At 42.7% G+C, this 23,647-nt stretch overlaps 1 protein-coding gene across 1 annotated transcript in view; it reads right to left on the minus strand.

Moving 5' to 3' along the window:
• UNC13A (unc-13 homolog A) overlaps positions 1 to 23,647 on the minus strand; it is a 338,122-nt gene that overhangs the window by 140,143 nt on the left and 174,332 nt on the right. Inside the window, exons 18-19 of the mRNA XM_073686302.1 lie at positions 21,515 to 21,656; positions 13,149 to 13,318 (exon numbers count right to left, since the gene is read on the minus strand). Of these exons, the coding sequence (XP_073542403.1) occupies positions 13,149 to 13,318; positions 21,515 to 21,656 (312 nt within the window). The remainder of the gene's footprint in view (positions 1 to 13,148; positions 13,319 to 21,514; positions 21,657 to 23,647) is intronic.

Below are 23,647 nucleotides of genomic sequence, written 5' to 3' on the forward strand. Positions count from 1 at the left end.
AACCAGGTATTGGAAATTTCATTCTCCAGCAGGACTTGGCACCTGTCCACACTGCCAAAAGTACCATCTCCAAAAAGCTTGTCGGCAGAGGGAAGCATTAAGTGCTCTAAAATTTCCTGGTAGACGGCTGTGCTGACTTTGGTCTTGATAAAACACAGTGGACCTACACCAGCAGATGACATGGCTCCCCAAACCATCACTGATTGTGGAAACTTCACACTAGACCTCAAGCAGCTTGGATTGTGGCCTCTCCACTCTTCCTCCAGACTCTGGGACCTTGATTTCCAAATGAAATGCAAAATTTACTTTCATCTGAAAACAACACCTTGGACCACTGAGCAACAGTCCAGGTCTTTTTCTCCTTGGCCGAGGTAAGACGCTTCTGGCGTTGTCTATTGGTCATGAGTGGCTTGACACAAGGAATGCGACACTTGTAGCCCATTTCCTGGATACGTCTGTGTGTGGTGGCTCTTGAAGTAATGACTCCAGCAGCAGTCCACTCCTTGTAAATCTCCTCCAAATTTTTGAATGGCCTTTTCTTAACAATCCTTTCAAGGCTGCGGTTATCCCAGTAGCTTGTGCACCTTTTTTACCACACTTTTTCCTTCCACTTAACTTTCCATTAATATGCTTGGATATAGCACTCTGTGAACAGCCAGCTTCTTTAGCAATGACCTTTTGTGGCTTACCCTCCTTGTGGAGTGTGCCAATGACTGTCTTCTAAACATCTGTCAAGTCAGCAGTCTTCCCTATGATTGTGGAGCCTACTGAAACAGACTAAGGGACCTTTTTAAACGCTTTGGAAGCCTTTGCAGGTGTTTTTTGTTAATTATTCTAATTTACTGAGATAATGACTTTTGTGTTTTCATTGGCGGTAAGCCATAATCATCAACATTAACAGAAATAAACACTTGAAATAGATCACTCTGTTTGTAATGACTCTATATAATATATGAGTTTCACTTTTTGAATTGAAGAACTGAAATAAATTAACTTTTTGATGATATTCTAATTTTGTGAGACCCACCTGTATATGGTACCACTGCATCCATAACAGTCCAGTCAATTAAAATATAAAATCAATCAACCCGATCGGTAAACACCGTTTTTTTGGTCGACACAATGCCGCAAAAAATGCAGTAAAAATCCACTAAAATGTCATTTATATTCAAACATATGTCATATAACCAAAATAGTATCAATAAAACTGTTCTCTTGTCCTGAAAAAAATAAGGCCTCACACAGCTTCATTGACCGAAAAATGAAAATGTTACTAGTCTCAGAAAATGGTAACACAACAGTACTATTTTATTTTTTTTAACAAATTTACAATTTTTCAATTTTTTTTCACCACTAAAATAATATTAATACTTTACAAGTTTGGCATAGCGGTAATTGTGATGGCAAGGAAAATCATGATGCCAGGTCTATTTTACCACACAATGTCTGTTGTAAAAACAATTCCCAAAACAACAATGTCAGAATTGCAGGGGGGTTTCGCTATTTCACCACACTTTAATTTCTTTTTACAATTTTCCAATACTATGAGGTAAAATGAATGACGTCGTTCAAAAGTACAACTCATTCTGGAAAAAAGCAAGACCTTATACAGCTAAGTGGACAGAAAAACAAAAAAGTTGTGGCTCTTGGAAGAAGGAGAAGAAAAAACGAAAACAAAGAATCAGAAATAGGCCTTGTTGGGGGTTATGGAGTTCATCATTACCCACCTTTTAAAGTAGAAGTTGGGGGGCATTGGAGTTGGGCTTCATGATTGCCTACCTTGGTTAAAGGTTAATTTTATAATCCAAAAATACAGTAATAATTAACAGAATTTATTCATTTGAATTAATTTAATAGCTTATAATCTCTAGATCATTTCTGGAGTCTAAAAGTCCTCAAACTGAATTACCCTTGGAAGCAGCCTTCTGGTAGATTGTTATGTATTATTAGTAGACATGCGAATCTTTTGAATTTTTCCAATAACTTAGATTAACACAGAAATAGCATTAATAATGTAAGGCCACGGCCCCACTATCAGTATTTGGTCAGTATTCAGTCAGTATTATTTCTCAGGATAAATGCAGAATTGGTGACTTGTTTCTATTATACCTTTTCTCTGATTGTTCCTCACCTTATTTTCACTCCCACTCCTGAGAAAAAATACTGACCGAATACTGACCAAATACTGATAGTGGGGCCGTGGCCTAAGGCTATGGTCTCACTATCAGTATTTGGTCAGTATTTCACATCAGAATTTCTCAGTCAAAATCAGGAGTGGAACAGTCAGAGGAAAAGTATAATAGAAACATGGGCACCACTTCTGCATTTTTCACTCACCCCTTGGTTTTGGCTTACAAATACTGTTGTGAAATACTGACCAAATACTGATAGTGTGTGTGACAATAGCCTTAAAGTGATTATCCTCAACATATATGCCTATTGTAATGAGGCTATGGTAACAAACCACTGTAATTGCACACTGCAATGACAAACTTTTCATGGTCTTTAAAATTAAAAGAAAGGCACAATCCAACACTGAGACCTACTTGTTAAAAACAAATCCTATTCTATCCTAAAAAATTGTTTTTATCCTTTTGTCCCAGTTCTACGCAATGGCCCAATCCTGTTAACCCCTTCACCCTCCAAGCCTGTTTTCACCTTCATGACCAGGTCAAATTTACAATTCTGATCAGCGTCAATTTATGTGGTAATAACTCTGGAACACGGCAAAGGATCCCACTGATTCTGAGACTGTTTTTTCAGGGCATATTGTACTTCATGATAGTGGTAAAATTTGTTCAATATGACTTGCGTTTGTGAAAAAAACGGAAATTTGGTGAAAATTTTGAAAATTTAGCAATTTTCAAACTTTCATTTTTTATGCTCTTAAACCAGATAGTTATGTGACAGTTAATAAATAACATTTCCCACATACTTACTTTATATCAGTACAATTTTTGAAACATAATTTTTTTTGTTAGGAAGTTAGAAGGGTTAAAAGTTGACCAGCGATTTCTCATTTTTCCAACAAAATTTACAAAATAATTTTTTTAGGGACCACATCACATTTGAAGTGACTTTGAGGGGTCTATATGACAGAAAATACCCAAAAGTGACATCAGTCTAATAACTGAACCTCTCAAGGTGCTGAAAACCACATTCAGGAGGTTTATTACCCCTGCAGGTGCTGCATAGGAACTGAAGTAACATGGAAGGAAAAAATGAACATTTAACCTTTTTCACAAAAATTTTACTTTGGACCCAAATTTTTTTTTATTTTCACAAGGGTAACAGGAGAAAATGGACTACAAAATTTGTGGTGCAATTTCTCTGATCACACCGATATCCCATATATGGGGGAAATCTGCTGTTTGGGCACACAGCAGGGCTCAGAAGGGAAGTAGCACCATTTGACTATTTAAACACAAAATTGGCTGAAATCGAGAGTCGATGCCATGTCATATTTGGAAAGCCCCTGATGTGCCTAAACAGTGGAAACTAGACCCCTCAAGGAACTTATCTAGATGTGCAGGGAGCACCTTGAACCCCCAGGTGCTTCACAGAAAGTTATAATGTTGAGCTGTGAAAAAAAAAAAATCCAATTTTTTCCACAAAAATGTTCTTTTACCCCCAATTTTTTAATTTTTTTATTTTCACAAGGGTAACAGGAAAAAATGGACCACAAAATTTGTTGTGCAATTTCTCCTCAGTACGCTGATACCCCATATGTGGGAGAAAACTACTGTTTGGGCGAACGGAAGGGCTCGGAAGGGAAGGAGTGATGTATCATGTCGCGTTTGGAGAGCCCCTGATGTGCCTAAACTGTGGAAACCCCTCCCAAGTGACCCTATATTGGAATTGATCTAGTGTTTCCTGGTATGTGAATTTTCAAATGTAGTGGCATACGTGAGTAGTGTAGAGTGCATCAGGTTGGCATACGTGAGTTGTGTAGTTTACATCAGGTTGCCATATGTGAGTTGTGTAGAGTGCATAAGGTTGGCATACGTGAGTTGTGTAGTGTAAGTCGGGTTGGAATACATGAGTTGTGTCGTGTACATCCGGTTGGCATACAGTATGTGAGTTGTGTAGAGTGCATCAGGTTGGCATATGTCAGTTGTGCAATGTGTCAGGTTCACATACGTGAGTTTTGTAGTGTACGTCAGGTTGGCATACGTGAGTTATGTAAGTCAGAAAGGAATTTAGTAGTTCATGGATGTGTGGTACAGTTTGTAGCATTCTTTTATACACAGGCCAGGTTTGTCGGGCTAGTTGTCGCATTGATAAGTGATGTCCTAGCGTATACCCCTACTGTAAGACACTCGGCACCTCTTTTGTGACCTTCCTTTCTTTGTGGTTTGAGGGACCTCACCGGGAAAATGTTGGCCTGGTACGATATGAGCACCTACAGTTCCTAAAGTCCTGGGTCCTGCTACTTCCTGACCTCCAAAGATTAGGGCCTACCAACCTGGACGAATCGATACGTTCAAGGTCATGAAGGGTAATGTACCTGCCTTGAAATATGCACCAGTTGAAACGCAAAAAAAAAACCTAATTTTCACCAAAAATGAGGTTGATGGTAAATAAAATTTTAGTCATAAAACCACTGAAGCTTAACATAAAAAAAAAAATTCCTGGGCATGGGCCCAATGTTGTGCGGGGCTATACCTGGGGAATTCTCAAAAGTTTTTTACCCATATCCAATTTTAACTTTGGAATCATTGAAGCAATGGGTTATTATTTTAACCATGGGGCAGCACAAGTACAAAATACCTAGAAATCAGGGGAGTGCTCCACAGGTCTGAATGGCAGGGGAGCCCACGGACATGAGCACCTATGTCACTTAGATGTGCACATGATAAATAGGTGACGCACATTCAGTCAAAATGTATTGCGGTGAACAGCCCCTCGACTCATTGCACCACAATATACACTGCTGGCCAATCAGGTGCCGGCAGTTGACAGTGGTATGCCCACCACAGGCGGTGCATGGCAGTGACATCATTCGCTGCCCGTGGTGGTTATGTGGCGCCCCTGAGGGTTCAGTCGCCACAGTGGTACTGCATCTCACCCAGAGGTGTGGTATCTCCTTCTCTCAGGTAAGGAGGGAGTGCTGCCCGGAACCGCAACACCTGCATCCAACACTACACTGCTCCAGGCCGGCTGGAAGGGCAAGATGCAATGTGTTTCCTGCTGAGCCCTGTCCCTGGCTGGAGTGGGCGGAACCCAAAGGTAGGGGGAACCAGTAGTGGGTGTGGGTGGAGGAAGTAGAGTAAGGGAGCACCATAGAAGGAGGTATATAAAGGGAAGCCATCTTAGGGTGGCAGATCAGTCAGTTCAGTAGGTCAGTGAGTGAAGACAGTCTGGGAGCAGAGTCTCTTTAGGAGCTCTGCCCCACCAGTGGGGCCTAGTGCTAGAGGCCCAGGAGGGGAGCAGAGGAGGAAGGCTCCCTTCTATTGAAGGGATCCCATGGGGTACGGCGAGTGCAGGACGGCACCCGTACGCCCCGAATCTGTCAGAAGACAGAGGGATCAGGCCGTAAGAAGGGGACCGGCCCCTGGACCAGCCGTGTTACTTCAGGTCTCGGCTGGAAAAAACGGAGGCTTCTGGCTTTTATAGTGCAGTTGCCAAAGCTTCATCCTAGTCACCGTGAGGGTCAAGCAGGTCCGGGAACTCCAAGTTGCCCAGAGGGACTTCAGAGCACCCGAGCGGGACTGTGAGTGGGTAAGCGCAGGGCAGGAGGGAGAAGACCCAGCGTGAAGTCGGTCTAGAGAGGAACATAAGAAAGCGGGGTTCCGTCAGGTGCTCCTAACCTACCTGAGGAAGAGCTGAACCCCCGGTCTGGTGAACGCAGCGCGACGTGGGAGGCTGGCACCCGCGCAGTGTATCAGTGGAACGTACAGGAGAACTGTGAGTAAAGACTCGGATGACTGCACCGCACTGCCTCCGTCCATTATTTCAGCTGCGCCATCACTACCTATTGCACTACAAGCCCCAGCATCACCACCCACCATCAAACTCCACACTGCCCCGGGGGCCCGCTCCACCTGTGGGGAGCAGAAACATCCCAGCTGCCATCCCATCACCCCCCGGAGGTCTGCAGCAGCGCTGGTAATCCTTACCAGGTACCACAGGTGGCGTCACAAACTATTTACTTTATTTTTATTTTCTATCCAAGTTACAATCCCCTTTTTGGTTGACCGCCCTGGGCCACGGACCGGGCCAGCCACTGTGACATACCCCCCCCCCCAGCATCCATAGGCCCGGCTGCCGAGTACCCCATTGCCCCGGGAACGCGTCAGTTACTCCTGAATTAGGTGTTGGCTTTTTCACTGGCTATGTGTCACGGGTGTGTCAGAGGTGACAGGCAGTCGCCCTGCAGTTGGTTGCAGGAGATCTCTATGTTTGGCATTACAGACATCTTCTTAGAGGCTGGCTGTCTCTAGGACCCAGCGGCTACCTCCCTCTCGCTAATTAGCTCTCTGGCCTGAGTGTATAAATACCTGGTGTGTCTGAGAGGGAAGTGCCGGTGATATTCATTACTACTTGTGAGGCTTTAGCAAGAGCAGTACTTTGTCATCATTGGAGTATGAGGCCATGTGCGCATTTGTCTGGAGTCGTCTAAAGCTAAGCAACACCCCCCCCCGTTTGTCTACCCTAGTTGTCTAGTGAGTTTCGTGGAGATCGACTAGAGCTCATCTCCTCCCTTCCCTAGCCTTAGCCATACGCCAGGGAAAGTCAGGGCGAGGCATACATGCGGCGACTGGTGAAGAGCCAATATAGTGACGGTAGTTGAGACAGGGTGACCACACTAGGAGGTCTCCACCCCACCCCCCTTTCCCTAGAGTCTGGGCTCCCTTTCCCTCTTCCCTCTGTCTTTCCCACACCCTGCATGACATTATGGAAGAGGTAAAAAGAATAGTTTATTACTTTTAAAATGTATTGGAAAACCGCGATAGAAAGAGGGACATTATTATAGGAAGGGGCCCAGGATGAAAGATGTTATTATAGGCAGAGTCTAGAATGGGGGACATTATATCAGGAAAGGTCCCGGGATAGTGGACATTATTATAGGAAGGGCCCAGGATGGGGGACATTATACCAGAAAAGGGCCCAGAATAGGGAATATTTTTATAGGATGGGGCTCACAATGAGAGTTATTTATTATAGGATGGAACCCTAGATGGGAGATATTATAGGATGAAGTCCGGGATGGGGGACATTATTATCAAAAAAAATCAGGATGGGGGACGTTAATATAGAATGGTGTCGTGGATGGTTGCTATTATAGCAGGTTGGGGCCCAGGATGGGGGACATTATTATTGGAGGGATCAAGGACAGGGGACATTATTATAAGAAACGGCCCAGGATGGGGGACATTATTAGAGGAAGGGGCCCAGGACAGGGGACATTCTTATAAGAAAAGGCCCAGGATGGGGGACATTATTATAGGAAGGTGCCAAGAGTATGCGATAATATTATTACATAACATTCTTATAGGAAGCAGACCGGGATGATGGACATTATTATAGGGAGAGTCCAGGATGGGGAACATTATTATAGCAACTACCCACAATGCGGGACATTATTATAATATGGGGTGCAAGATGAGGGACAATATTAAAGAATGGAGGACATTATTATAGGAAGGGCCCAGGATGATGAACATTATTATAGAAAGGGCCCAGGATGGAGGACATTATTATAGCATGGGGCCCAAGATGAGGGAGATTATTATAGGATGGGGGACATTATTATAGGATGGGGCCCAGGATGGGGACATTATTATAGGAAGCGGGCTATGGGGCTATTATTATAGGAAGGGGGCTATGGGGATATCATTATAGGAAGGAGCCAGGATAGAGGATATGATTACAGGGAGGGGCCAAGTATGGGTGGCATTAATAAATAGAGGGCCCATGATGGTCGAAATTAATACAGGATGGGGACATTATTACAGGAAAAAGCCCAGGATGGGGGACATTATAACAGGAAGAGGTCCAGGATGGGCGACATTATTAAATTAATTTTCTCAGGATGGTGAGACATTAATATAGTAAGGGGCCCAGGATGGAGACATTATTAAATATAGGGGCCAGGATGGAGGATATTATTACAGGAAGGAGCCCAGGATTGAGGACAATTGTGCCTCTACTACAAATCTTAATTTTTCTTGCACACCACAGCTTAAAGAAAGGAAGAGTTGACAAAGTTTATAAAACAATGTGAAACAGCAGTGTTGGGCTCATATACTATAACCCATAAAAAAGCAAAAGGGAGCAACATGGGGCTCAGATTCAGAGCAGCGGAATAAGGTTGAAATTTCCTATTCTTCCTACATCCCTTGTTGAATTCTTATCAGTGTTTTTTTCCAATTTCACTAAGGGAGGACTGGAATTGTCGATGCCACATCTGTTCCTACTAACAAAGTTTATAGCCTCTTTGAAATGCCTCCGTAAGAGACACACATGCTTCTTCGCCTTCTAATGGCAAGTTTCAGGTAACAAATACTCCAGTTTCTCTGCTTCATAGTACATTGCTCGTACAGACGCTCAAACATATGCAATTTTAAAATCCATTGTCTTGCAATGTTGCAGATCAGGCTCAGCTGTACTACTCTGGTACTACAAATTCTGGAAGCCATTCTTTTCCAGGTAAGAATGGTTGAAGCTCCCATACATTCTCCTGGCCATGAGCACCTCCTTGTTCAAGGGGGTATACTTATTTAAAAAATGTTGTACAACCAAACTGAGGATGTGCCCAAACTCATTGCAGCCATGATATTTTGAGCATTGTTGCCAGGGCGTAACGATCGCGGTCACAGAGGATGTGACCGGGCCTGTGAGGGAGGTGGGCCCGCTGACACTAGCACATATTTCAGCTGGATGTGTATCCAAGGATGCACATTCAGTTGAAATGTATTGTGGTGCAGAGACCCACCGGGTCCCCTATACCGCAATACATACCACTGGCCTATCAAAGTCAGACAGCAGACATCAGAGTGCAAGTTAATAGCGGTACATGGCAGTGTCCTTATGAACTGCCCATTGCTTGCACGCTGAAGTCAGCTGTCAGCTACAGAAGAGGACGCTGTGTGTTGTTGGAGCGGGAGAAGGTGAAAAGAATTGTTTTGTTTTTTTTATACATTAAAGAACAGCAGCTGAACGGGGATCATATATACCAGGATGGGCCCAGGATGGGGTACATATATACCAGGATGGGTAACATATATACAAGAATGGGAGACATATATACCAGAATGCACCCAGGAATGGGGACATATAGGTGCTTCTCACGAAATTAGAAAATCATCAAAAAGTTAATTTATTTCAGTTCTTCAATTCAAAAAGTGAAACTCATATAACATATAGTCATTACAAACAGAGTGATCTATTTCAGGTGTTCATTTCTGTTAATGTTGATGATTATGGCTTACAGCCAATGAAAACACAAAAGTCATTATCTCAGTAAATTAGAATAATTAACAAAAAACACCTGCAAAGGGTTTCACTGGCTATGTGTCACGGGTGTGTCAGAGGTGACAGGCAGTCGCCCTGCAGTTGGTTGCAGGAGATCTCTATGTTTGGCATTACAGACATCTTCTTAGAGGCTGGCTGTCTCTAGGACCCAGCGGCTACCTCCCTCTCGCTAATTAGCTCCCTGGCGTTTAAAAAGGTCCCTTAGTCTGTTTCAGTAGGCTCCACAATCATAGGGAAGACTGCTGACTTGACAGATGTTTAGAAGACAGTCATTGGCACACTCCACAAGGAGGGTAAGCCACAAAAGGTCATTGCTAAAGAAGCAGCCTGTTCACAGAGTGCTGTATCCAAGCATATTAATGGAAAGTTAAAGTGGAAGGAAAAATTGTGGTAAAAAAGGTGCACAAGAAACCAGGATAACCACAGCCTTGAAAGGATTGCTAAGAAAAGGCCATTCAAAAATTTGGGGGAGATTCATGAGGAGTGGACTGTTGCTGGAGTCATTGCTTCAAGAGCCACCACACACAGACGTATCCAGGACATGGGCTACAAGTGTCGCATTCCTTGTGTCAAGCCACTCATGACCAATAGACAACGCCAGAAGCGTCTTACCTGAGCCAAGGAGAAAAAGACCTGGACTGTTGCTCAGCCAAGGTGTTGTTTTCAGATGAAAGTAAATTTTGCATTTCATTTGGAAATCAAGGTCCCAGAGTCTGGAGGAAGAGTGGAGAGGCCACAATCCAAGCTGCTTGAGGCGAGTGTGAAGTTTCCACAATCAGTGATGGTTTTGGGAACCATGTCATCTGCTGGTGTAGGTCCACTGTGTTTTATCAAGTCCAAAGTCAGCGCAGCCGTCTACCAGGAAATTTTAGAGCACTTCATGCTTCCCTCTGCCGACAAGCTTTTTGGAGATGGAAATTTCATTCTCCAGCAGGACTTGGCACCTGTCCACACTGCCAAAAGAACCAATACCTGGTTTAAAAACAACAGTATCACTGTGCTTGATTGGCCAGCAAACTCGCCTGACCTTAACCCCATAGAGAATTTATGGGATATTGTCAAGAGGAAGATAAGAGACACCAGATGCAATGCAGACGAGCTGAAGGCTGATATCAAAGCAACCTGGGCTTCCATAACACCTCAGCAGTGCCACAGGCTGATCCCCTCCATGCCACGCTGCATTGATGCAGTAATTGATGCAAAAGGAGCCCCGATCAAGTATTGAGTGCATTTACTGAACATACATTTCAGTAGGCCAACATTTCGGATTTTAAAAACATTTTTCAAGCTGTTGTTATAAAGTATTCTAATTTACTGAGATAATGACTTTTGTGTTTTCATTGACTGTAAGCCATAATCATCAACATTAACAGAAATAAACACTTGAAATAGATCACTCTGTTTGTAATGACCCTATATTATATATGAGTTTCTTTTTCTATTAAAGAACTGACATAAATTAACTTTTGGATGATATTCTAATTTTGTGAGAAGCACCTGTATATACCAGGATGGGGACATATATACCAGAATGAGGTCCAGGATGTGAGACATATATACCAAGATGGGCCCAAGATAGGGTACATATATACCAGGATGGGCTGAGGATGGGGTATATATATACCAGGATAGGGGACATATATACCAAGATGGGGGACATACAATATATACCAGGATGGGCTCATGATGGGAGATATATATACCAAGATGGGCCCAGGATGGGGTACATATATACCAGGAAGGAGCCTAGGATGGGGGACATATATACCAGGAAATGGTCCAGGATGGGGGACATATATACCAAAATGGGGGACATATATACCAGGATGAGTCCACGATGAGAGACATATATACTAGGATGGTGGACAGATACACCAGTAAGGAGCCCAGGATGGGGGACATATATACTATGATGGGCCCTGGATAGGAACATCAGTACAGGATGGGAGACATTACTACATAATGGGGGATGGGGAGGGGGCAACACGTATTGTCCATATAGGATTTGGAATGCTACAAGGGCACATACATCTGACCAACATGCGAGGTGGAGCCCAGGTACAAATTTTACACCGGGGTCCATCAGACTTTAGTTACGCTACTGACAAAGACATGTAAAGCTCCTGGCTGTAATTGCTGCTGTCCAAGAAGTGTCTGCCATTTGAGACTATAAACTAAGCTTTCTTCAAGAAATACTTGCGGCTAGGTATCCTTACTTCATGGCTGAGTGCATGAAATCATTTCGAAAAAGGCAGTAGAATCCACTTGGACCCACCAGCAAATATAGTATCCTTGGGCATGTGAGGGTTGAATTTTACATGTATATGGACAACTGGAAACATGTTTCTTGCTCACACATCACACAATACATAAGGGGAAAAAAGAGGAAGAGTACAGAAAGCAGATGAAAATGATAATTGTGATAACGAGAATAACCATGCATTACTAGATGATACTGCATGGCTACCAGCATGGCCATTATATTGCTAGCTAGTTTGCTTTTTCCACATAAGAATGTGGAGCTTATTTGCTGATGGAGAGTCAAGATGTCTATGATTTATTTTATAGCTGCAGAGCCTACAAACGGCAATAAGTTGGTCCTCCAGTATCATGGAAAAGATTTTCCACACCTGAAATTACTGCTACCCCCTGACTGGGATGACAGTTGTCTCAGTGTGGGGAATGCCTTGAGTTCCTTGCCCTTCCTTCTGATTCCCACCTTTAGATTTGCCCTCACTGAGATTGCCATTACCACATTGGCTGCCACAGCCAGTTCCCCTACGATTATTGCTGATGTTGCCATCTACTAGTACCACATCCAACACAGCTAGTCATGTCCTCCACATCCTTCGTCCTATCTTAGGACATCAACTGGAAGAAGTAGTTGTTCTCAAATATCTTCCATGGCAACCGGAGTACTGTTGCTTAGGGGATTAGGGGTCAGAAAAGTCAGAAATGTCTTTAATGGCATTGAAAGGCCACAATCAAAAACATTAAATGTTATGCCAGTAGAGGAGGAATGTGCAGAATACTGACTGAAACTGATGGCGTCACTGTCAGAAGAAACATTATCTTGCTGTGACAGAGATTAATGATTTCCCATATATGAGTTGGGTACTACTGCCTAGATGGCGGATGATAATGGTGGCTGCGGTGCCGCTTGCAGCTGCCACATTTTTATTAGCAGATCTTGTGTTATGTTTTTTTTTTCTTTTAAATTTCCATGTCCCCTGCCATTTCCACTTTTTCTTTTATCGAACATTTTATAGTACTCTAAAATTAACTTTTCACATGCATATACCAGGTTCACTTATTAGTAAGTGCCATAAATTAGTCTAGAACACATTTAGTGGTAAAATGACCAACCCTTTTGTTCTACGTGAAAAATTTACCTGCAGTGCGGATTTTGAAACCTGCAACATGTCAATTATATGGGTAGAATGAGAACAAATTTCACCATTTGCAATGGAAATGGTGAAATAAGCATCAAGGCACAACAAAATCCACAGCAGAATCTGCATATATCATGCAGACATTGCTGTACATAAATTCCAGCTACGCTATGGAAAGATTAGCACCGCATACACAATGTGTGAACGTAACCTTATAGAAGGAAAGGGAGCCATAAACCTAACTGCTCTTGTCCTGTTTAATAAATTAGATGGCCTTACCTAAATTGTACCACACGTCCATCTCCCCACTCAGGGTTCGAACTTCAATGATAGTTTGTCCCAAAAAATCATCAGACTCGCGCTTGAACCTTTGTTTCACTCTTGATTTTATGTCATCATCTTCATCCCATACACGTACCTTAATGCGATCTGAGGAGTTATGACACTCACTAGAAAACAAGATGTAGTCTAAGACGATGTAATACAACTGTGAGAAGAAGCATATTTACACTTAGTATTTGTTCTATATTAGCAAGGTCCCAACTACGGAGCTACCATGAATCAATGATTCTATTCACAAAGCAGGATTATTATATCTGCATTTCGCTTTCAATACTAAGGCCATGTTCAGTAATTTACATCAGTATTTGTAAGAAAAACCAGGAGTGGGTGATAAATCCAGAAGTGGTGACGTGTTTCTATTATACTTTTCCTCTCCTGGTTTTGGCTTATAAATACTGATGTAAAATACTGACCAAATACTGAGCGTGTGAACGTGGCCTTATAGCCCGGGTCGTCAAAGCTTTCATGTCAGTATTCTGGAGTAAAAAGCTTTGAAAAGTAGCACAATTTTGGCATCTGGAGGCTGCACTAAAATTACATAAATTTTGGCGTTCTCATGCCAAGTGGGTGGAATGAGGCCTGAGAATGTCAAATTCACATGTGTCCATGTTTTCTAAGACTGCCACCTTAAGCTAAACTGAGTAAGACCTTAAGGGGAAAAGCAGCTTTGTTCATATTATTTTACCCTGTAAAAATTAAGGATGAGCAAAAGCAGTCGATTTTCTGTCTAATTTTTCCAGACGATAATTACAGTTATCAGCATTTTGGATGAGTTTTTGAGAAATCTCATATACTCCTATGGAGGAAACCTGCAGCATAGATTGAATAGCACTGCTGATGTCAAATTTATAAGATGTAAGATAAAGTTGGTGAAAAGCACAGCTTACAGGGGTTTTCTCACAAACAAAAGTTCATGTTAATCAATAGATCTTGGAATAATAATAATCTCCACAATTGGATGTGTTTAAATAAAATGTTCCTGTGCTGAGATAATCTTATAAATGTGCCCCTGCTATGTACTGTGTAATGGTTGTGTCTGACCGTGCAGGAACATGGTCTGATCATACCACATCTCCTGGGCAGGGGAGGAAGCAAAAGAGGATACAGACATTACAGCACGGGATCGCAGCTGATTTTTTCTGTGAGGTACAGTGCCGGCAAAAAAAATCTTTACACTTGCGCAGCAAAAAAAACCTTTACATATAAAATCCACATCATAATTTCACTTTTTAAAAGTGTACACAATGGGGGAGATAATAAAAACTGTGTAATATTAAAGCTGGCTTTGTTGCAAATATCAACCAATCAATGCTCAGTTTTCACTTCTCTGGTCAAGAGAAAGCTGCACTCTCATTGGTTGTTATGTGCAGCTCAGCCAGTTTTGCTATTAGGCAGTCTTTTATTATCTCCCTCAGTTTTATATTATCTCCCACAATGGGTCGAAAGAAGCTTAAAATGGAAGAGAAATCCCGTGCCTTGACTCTGCTCGAGAAGGGGGATTCAGTGATTGCTGTAGCTAGAGATCTGGGAGTGTCAAGAGAAGCAATTTTCAACTGAAGCGGTCGGTGGCATCATTGCCTTCTGGGATGGTACCGCAGAGGAAGTCAGGCTCTGGCGCACCTAAGAAGACTTCACCAAGGACTGATAAGCTTCTGGAGCGTGAAGTGATGTCACATCCTTCTATAACTGCCGTTGAAATAAAAAATAAGTACCCTATGCTCCTCCAGAACATCGCAACTAGGACAATTCGTCACCGCCTGCAGAAGGACCTGGGTCTACCAAGTTGCCGTGCCGCAAAGAAGTCCCTGCTCACAGCAGCAATGAAGAAGAAACGAAATATCAAGATTGGACATCTGAAGAGTGGAAGAAAATGATGTTTAGTGATGAGAGCACTTTCAGGCTGGTCAGGGGAGGCTCAAAGGTTGTGCGTCGTCCGAGTACAGTGTCACGTTATGACCCAAAATATACAGTTAAGACTGTTAAACACCCTGACAGTGTGATGGTGTGGGGTGCAATCAGTGGAAGCATGGGCAGGGCAGGTTTGTACTTCCTTCCCAAGATTATAACTATGAAAGCAAGCAATTATATTACTGTTTTGGAAGAACACATGCTTACTTTTTGGGTCATACATCAGTGTGATTACTTTATGCATGATGGAGCCCCTGTCCACAAAGCCAAGGCCGTGAGAAAGTTTCTCAGTGACCATAACATTAACATTTTAGAGTGGCCAGGTAATTCCCCTGACCTTAACCCCATAGAAAATGCCTGGAATTTAATGAAAAACAAGGTTCAAGAGACACGACCCAGCAACATCAACAATCTAAAGGAGGTGCTGAAGACACTGTGGGTAAACATGGACTCCACCTACTTAGCCAGCCTTGCTGAGTCCATGCCTAAACGACTGCAGATGGTGATAAAATGTAAGGGTGACATGACAAAATACTAATTGTAATAAAATATCCACAATAAAACACTTGAATCCACTTGAATATTAAGATTTTGTGGTTTCATTGAACTTGTAAAGATTTTTTTTGCTGGCACTGTAAAACATTTCCCTGCCTGTTTTAAAACAATGTTTTACTTCAAAGAAAGAATCATTTACGATCCCCTGCTGTCCTGTCTGTATACTCTTTTGCTTCCTCCCTTGGTCATCAGCTGTGGTATGATCAGACCATGTTCCTGCTCGGTCAGACACAGCCATTACACAGTACACAGCAGGGGCACATTTATAAGATTATCTCAGCACAGGAACATTTTATCTAAACACATCCAATTGTGGAAGTTATTATTATTCCAAGATCTATTGATTACAGTGAACTTTTGCTCGTAGGAAAACCCCTTTAACTCTGTCCGTCATACATGTACAGTGGGGAAAAAAGTATTTAGTCAGCCACCAATTGTGCAAGTTCTCCTACTTAAAAAGATGAGAGAGGCCTGTAATTGACATCATAGGTAGACCTCAACTATGAGAGACAAAATGAGAAAACAAATCCTGAAAATCACATTGACTGATTTGGAAAGAATTTTTTTTCAAATTTTGGTGGAAAATAAGTATTTGGTCAATTACAAAAGTTCATCTCAATATTTTGTTATATATCCATTGTTGGCAATGACAGAGGTCAAACATTTTCTGTAATTCTTCACAAGGTTGGCACACACTGTTGCTGGTATGTTGGCCCATTCCTCCATGCAGATCTCCTCTAGAGCAGTGATGTTTTGGGGCTGTCGCTGGGCAACACGGACTTTCAACTCCCTCCAAAGGTTTTCTATAGGGTTTAGATCTGGAGACTGGCTAGGCCACTCCAGGACCTTGAAATGCTTCTTACGAAGCCACTCCTTCATTGCCCTGGCGGTGTGCTTGGGATCATTGTCATGCTGAAAGACTCAGCCACGTTTCATCTTCAATGCCCTTGCTCATGGAAGGAGGTTTGCACTCAAAATCTCATGATACATGGCCCCATTCATTCTTTCATATACACGGATCAGTCATCCTGGTCCCTTGGCAGAGAAACAGCCCCAAAGCATGATGTTGCCACCCCCATGCTTCACAGTAGGTATGGTGTTCTTTGGATGCAACTCAGCATTCTTTCTCCTCCAAACACGACGGGTTGTGTTTCTACCAAACAGTTCTACTTTGGTTTCATCTGACAATATGACATTCTCCCAATACTCTTCTGGATCATCCAAATGCTCTCTAGCAAACTTCAGATGGGCCCAGACATGTAATGGCTTAAGCAGGGGGACACGTATGGCACTGAAGGATCTCAGTCCCTGGCGGCGTAGTGTGTTACTGATGGTAGCCTGTGTAACGTTGGTCCCAGCTCTCTGTAGGTCATTCACTAGGTCCCCCCGTGTGGTTCTTGGATTTTTGCTCACTGTTCTTGAGATCATTTTGACTCCACGGGTGAGATCTTGTGTGGAGCCCCAGATCGAGAGAGATGATCAGTGGTCTTGTATGTCTTCCATTTCTTCACACCAAGCTGCTTGCCTATTGCAGATTCAGTCTTCCCAGCCTGGTGCAGGGCTACAATTTTGTTTCTGGTGTCCTTCGCCAGCTCTTTGGTCTTCACCATAGTTGAGTTTTGAGTGTGACTGTTTGAGGTTGCGGACAGGTGTCTTTTATACTGATAAGTTCAAACATGTGCCAGTACTACAGGTAATGAGTGGAGGACAGAGGAGCCTCTTAAAAAAGAAGTTAGAGGTCTGTGAGAGACAGAAATCTTGCTTGTTTGTAATTGACCAAATACTTATTTTCCATCAAAATTTGAAAAAAAATTCTTTCCAAATCAGACAATGTGATTTTCAGGATTTGTTTTCCATTTTGTCTGTCATAGTTGAGGCCTACCTATGATGTCAATTACAGGCCTCTCATCTTTTTAAGTGGGAGAACTTGCACAATTGGTGGCTGACTAAATATTTTTTTTCCCCACTGTATGTAGCAGGCTTGGCAGTTGCCTGCTTTTCTACTAGCTCTGATCAATGATGTTTACCCCTTAAATGAGTTATTGACAGTGGCTTTCAAGAGGGGTAGTCAGGGCGATGCGGGTGGCCATTGCCCCTCCATAATGTGATTATGGGAATGCTGATGGGTTTCCATAGCAGACTGACCACAATTTCTGAGCTCTTTTGAAGCCCAGCCCATATCTGGGCTTAATAGATCATCATTTTGTCTTTAGTACTTCAGTATTTAAAGAAATTAAAAATATATGATAAATAAATTTGTCATTGCCAGGGCTGCAAAAATCTGATGCATCAAAATATAAAACTTCTTAACCTGAATGGTAAACATTATAAATCAAAAAATCAAAACTGAATACATCAGAATTGCTGTTTTTTATTGTTGCACCTCCCAAAAAATGCAATAAAAAGTGATCAAAATATCATATGTACTCCAAATGATATAATTTAAAAATGTCAGCTCGCCACACAAAAAATAAGCTCATCACACTCCATTGATGAAAAAATAGAAAAGTTTCAGGTCTTAAGGTCTTAGAAAATGGCTATACAAGTCTAAATTTGTTTTACAGACTTCGTAATTTTTTTTAACCACTAAATTATAAAATAATCTAAATAAGAATGGTATCGCCAGGGGTGTAATGATCGCGGTCGCAGAGGTCACAACCGCGACCGAGCCCATGCAAATGAGGGGCCCACTGACGCCAGCGCAAATTTCAACTGGATGTGCGTCCTCGGATGCAGATTCAGGTGAAATGTATTGAGGCGAAGGGGTCTGTGCGCTGCAATACACACTGCTGGCCAATCAGAGACCAGCAGCTGATGTCGGCGTACACATGACTGGGGGCGCATGACAGTGACGTCATATGCTTCTGCTGCTTGCACGCTGAAAAGGACGCCCCGCGGCGAGGGAGCCGAGGGAAGGTGAGTAGAATCATTTATCTTTTTTCTATGCATTAAAGAACAGCGGCAGAATAGGGGACATATATCAGGATGGGGCCCAGGATAAGGGACATATTTACCATTAAGGAGCCCAGGATCTTGGACATTACTACATAAAGGAAGATGGGGGGCAATTCATATGTCCTTATAGGACTCTAGTTACGCCACCTGGTATTGCCATAATTGTACTGACATGAAGAATCATATTGCCAGAAAATTTTTATAGAATACTAAATGCCGTAAAAATTAAACCCAAAGCACAATGGCAGAAGCAATGTGTTTTTCCTCTATTTTCACTATACTTGGCATTTTTGTTCCTATTTTCAGTACATTCTTTGATAATATCAAAACTACAACTCATCTTTCCAAAATAAAGCCTTCACATGACAATGTCTATGGAAAAAAAAGGTATAGCTCTTGGAAGAAGGGGAGAAAAAATTCTAGTGAAAAACTGAATTTGACTGGGTATAAAGGGGTTAAAGCAGTAGAATAGCTACCAGGGGATGAGAGGGTGCGGTGGCGATGGGCCCTGTGCTCAGAAGGGCTCACTTGGAGCTACGCTACCCTTAACTGTATCGGCGTGCCCACCACCGCGCTCTGTTCTGTAGAACGCAGGTCGCTTTAAGCCTGTGGTCTACAGAATGGCAGATGTCGCGCCGGGACTCGGACATTCTGTGTGTGCGTCGGTGCTATGACAACACGTTGGTCCACCCATACCTTGCCGCTGGACTCGTCAACATCATGGTTTAGGTGAGTATATGATTTTTTTTAACTTTAATTAAAACTTGTGGGGGAATCATAAACAATGGGGGACCCTGAATAGTGGGTGGGCCTTCATACATTATAGGGACTAATGCAGGGTCCATTATAATGTGTGGGTGACATTATATAGTTTTATGGTTAATATGGGGGCTATTACATAGTTTGGGGGCTAATACGATGGCCCTTATACAATTTGGGGGCTAATGCAGTGGCCAATATACAGTTTGGGGGCTAATGTGGGGACCATTATACAGTTTGGGGACTAAGGTCAGGGCCATTATACTGTTTTGGTGCTAATGCAGTGGCCATTATACAGTTTGGGGGCTAATGCAATGCCAATTATACAGTTTGGGGGCTAATGCGGCGTCCATTATATAAATTGGGGGCTAATGTGGGGGCCATTATACAGTTTGGGGCCTACTGTGGGGGCAATCATACAGTGTGGGGATTACTGTGGGGGGACCCGTTACAGTGTGGGGGTATTCATACATTGTAGGGACATCTGTTGGGGTCCTCCTAAAGAGTGGGAGCCAATATACAGCATGAGAGCTTGTGTGGCGGCCATTATACAGTTTGGGGCCTACTGTGGGGGCAATCATACAGTGTGGGGATTACTGTGGGGGGACCCGTTACAGTGTGGGGGTATTCATACATTGTAGGGACATCTGTTGGGGTCCTCCTAAAGAGTGGGAGCCAATATACAGCATGAGAGCTTGTGTGGCGGCCATTATACAGTTTGGGGAGAACTGTTGGGGCCATTATACAGTGTGGGTACTAATGCGGGGGGCCATTACACAGTCTGAGGGCTAGTGTGGGGACTACTGTGTCCATTGTATAGTGGGAGGGTTTCTGTGGGGGTCATTATACTGTGTTTTGGGGGAGAAGTAGGGACATCATAGTATACATAGAGGGGCTATGGAGGTATCATACTGTGTATAGCGGAGCTGTGGGCCCATCATACTAAATAAAATGGAGCTGAGGGGACATCATACTCTGTATAAGGGAGCTGTGAGCCCACCATACTGTGTATAGAGGAGCTGTACATTAGGGGGCTCAGTGGACATTATTAAATGTTAAGTGGCCACTTAAGAAGCATTATTGTTATAGGGGCACTCAGAGTATTGTGGCTGTCAAAGTGGCAAAATCTGGAGACTGATTCTAATTATACCATCTATAGGGCACAAATGAGGCATTATTACTATGTAAGTGGCACAGTGGTGAGCATTATTATGTGGGGCCCTAAGAGAAGCGTTGTTGTTGTGCCAAACAGCAGGTGCAGTAATAGGGACACATATGGCAGCAGTGGCTCAGAATTGGGGTACCGTATTAGTAGGATAAGGTGTTTGTGCAGGCTGGGAATAAATGAGGACGGTGCTGGAAATGTGAGAAGTCAAATGTGTCTTTGTTGCAAACTCTGCAGACTAGTCCTGGCTGGAAAAACTTTCCATGTCGATTCTGGGCCAGATGGAAAAGATGGGAAAAGTGAACGACTCCATCAGAAAGAATGTCAGCTGTAAATTACTTTATATAACTGTACTGTAATCACTTGTATGTTCTGCAATACTGGTTTCTACCACTAAATGTCACCATATGGCGGTAATATCATTGTGCCAGGGCCACCATAGTTCTAATAAGGGTAACCATTTAGGGGCCCACTCAGATGTTTCGCCCGTCCCCCACCCCAACCTGAGCCCCTAGCTACACCTCTGGATTAAAGGCAACTTGTTAGGTGTTTCATAATGACTGCTGAACCAGGCTGCACAAAATAGGGACATGTTCCCTTATTGCAAATATCTATATTTTACTATGAAAAGTTGCAGTAATTCAGAAAAAACATACTTTAAACTGGATGGGGAATGAGGTGACTGAGAAAACTAGACACAAGGAAGCATATTTGTCTGCGGAATAGTGGCAGAGGTGCTAACAAATGGTGAAGTTCCTGTAAATGTGGAGTCCCTCAATATGGACTTTAGTAACAAATTACAGATAGCAATGTGCATTAAAACATATACGGTAGCTAATAGACATCCGGATTTTGGGTCTGCATCTAGTTTAGCATTTTAGGCAAATTTCTACATTTTTTGGGGTAAAAACTTATAGTTAGACATAAATATACACGTTGGCCATGTAATTTATATACTCACAAGTGAAAATTTTCCTCCCACACAGGGTTGAGGTTTCCATAGATAGTCTTTGTTCTTTTCTTTGTTTTTCCAACCTGAACAGTAACATAGGGATCACTGGAGCCCGTCTTATCCTTAGCCTGTAGACCCTGTGCACACACCACTGCAAAACAGTAATAGACATTGTGCCATACAAAATATCCAGCATCAGAAATATCTAACTACTGAAAAAGTTTTCAATAAACATTGTAACCATTACCAAGATCACAGACTTCATTAATATGGTCTTTTCACATATATCATTGAAATATCTGGAGACCACTTATATCCCTTTTGGGTGAATTCACACTGTAAACCTTTCTAATTTGCAGAATGTTAAATCGGTTGAGGACTTCTGCATATTTTCACTGTGAACTTAACCCTATGCAATGCACAGGATGAAATCCACTCCAAAATCTGTATCTAACATGTGGTTTTTACTTTGTTCTAAAATCTATGACAGAAAGGGTCTGCAGTCTAAAAGTCTAAGATCTCATTCAAACCTCAGCTTTTTTCAAGTTTTTCTCGAATGTAGGGAAATAAAAAAGAGAAGAAAAAATGTATCCACCTTCTCCTATCTAACAGTCCAAGAAAATCGGACTGCACTTGGATGGCATCTGGGTGTAGTCTGATTTTTTTCATGGACCCCCGCGCTGTTTACCACTTAAAAGAGCGATTGACAATGGCTTTCAAGAGGGGCAGTCAGCGTGATGCTCTAATTCAGACAGCCGTCGCTCCTCCGTAACGTGATTACGGGAATGTTGACGATAGCCATAGCAGTCAGGGGCCAGCTGAAGGCCACTTGGCTGCTATCTCTGTGCTCTTTCGAGGTGAAGGCCATAGCTTGGCTTAATAGAAGATCATACTTTTCCCATATAGTGCAAAACATTATTATTTAAAGACATTTTAAAAATAAAAAACAAATTTGCTATCGCCACGACTGCAAAAGTTCGCTCTATCAAAATATAAAACTATTTAACACGCATAGTAAACATGGTAAAACAAAAAAAAACAAAAATCAAAATGCCAGAATTTTAGCTTTTAATTGTTGCACTTCCCAAAAATATATAATAAGTGATAAAATCATCATATGTATCATTAAAAATGTCAGTTCGCCAAGTAAAAGATAAGCCCATCACATTCCATGGATGGAATAGAACAAAAGTTACAGGTCTCTGAAAATCCTGATACAAGTCAAATAAAATTTTTTACAAATTTCTGATTTTTTTAACCACTAAAATATGTCATCCAAGTTTCATCAGAGTTTAGTCCAATTTTCATCACTTTTTCTCGTAGGTGAAAAAACAACAACTTTTCTTATCTTCTCCTATCTAACAGTCTGTGAAAATGGCATCCGAGTGCTATCTGATTTTTTCATGGACCCATGGACTTGGATCAATATCTTACATGTCTCTGCGACTTTTTCGTACACTGCTCCAGTCCGCTCTAGTTACCCATTAAATGAAGGTTTAAAAATTACTTTCATAAAAGGCAAATATCAAAAGAATGACTGTTGCTTCCAAACAGAACACTGATCTGAACAGGGGCATGCTAAGAGTAGCCATCTCCATACATAACTAATAGTGTTGAGCGAACATGCTCGACACTGCTCGGTACTCGCCCGAGCATCACGCTACTCGGGATGTTCGGCGAGCACCGAGCATTTTCGGGTTACTCGGGCGGGAGCTCGGGTCTCCGCCCTGCATGTTTGGTGCTCTTTACAGAGCCAATGAACATGCAGGGATTGCCAGCCAGTCACTGTAATGCCGCAGCCATGTTGTTTGTGGGCATTACAGTGATTGGCTGGCCGCACAGCGTCACCTCCCAGACGATCAGCCCGTCATGATTGGTGTGTGTGGGTGTCTGTGCGTGTGTCTGCGAGTGTGTGCGGGGTGTCTGTGCGTGTGTCTGCGCGATGTCTGCGGGTGTGTGCGGTGTCTGTGCGATGTGTGCGGTGTCTGTGCGTGTGTCTGCGCGATGTCTGCGGGTGTGTGCGGTGTCTGTGCGATGTCTGCGGGTGTGTGCGGTGTCTGTGTGATGTCGGCGTGTGTGTGCGCGGTGTCTGTGCGATGTCTGCGGTGTCTGTGCGATGTCTGCGGTGTCTGTGCGATGTCT

The sequence above is a fragment of the Phyllobates terribilis genome, unplaced genomic scaffold (assembly GCF_046119375.1).
Source record: "Phyllobates terribilis strain yellow unplaced genomic scaffold, ASM4611937v1 Scaffold_1__5_contigs__length_1240528914, whole genome shotgun sequence".
Classification (NCBI taxonomy): Eukaryota; Metazoa; Chordata; class Amphibia; order Anura; family Dendrobatidae; genus Phyllobates; species Phyllobates terribilis.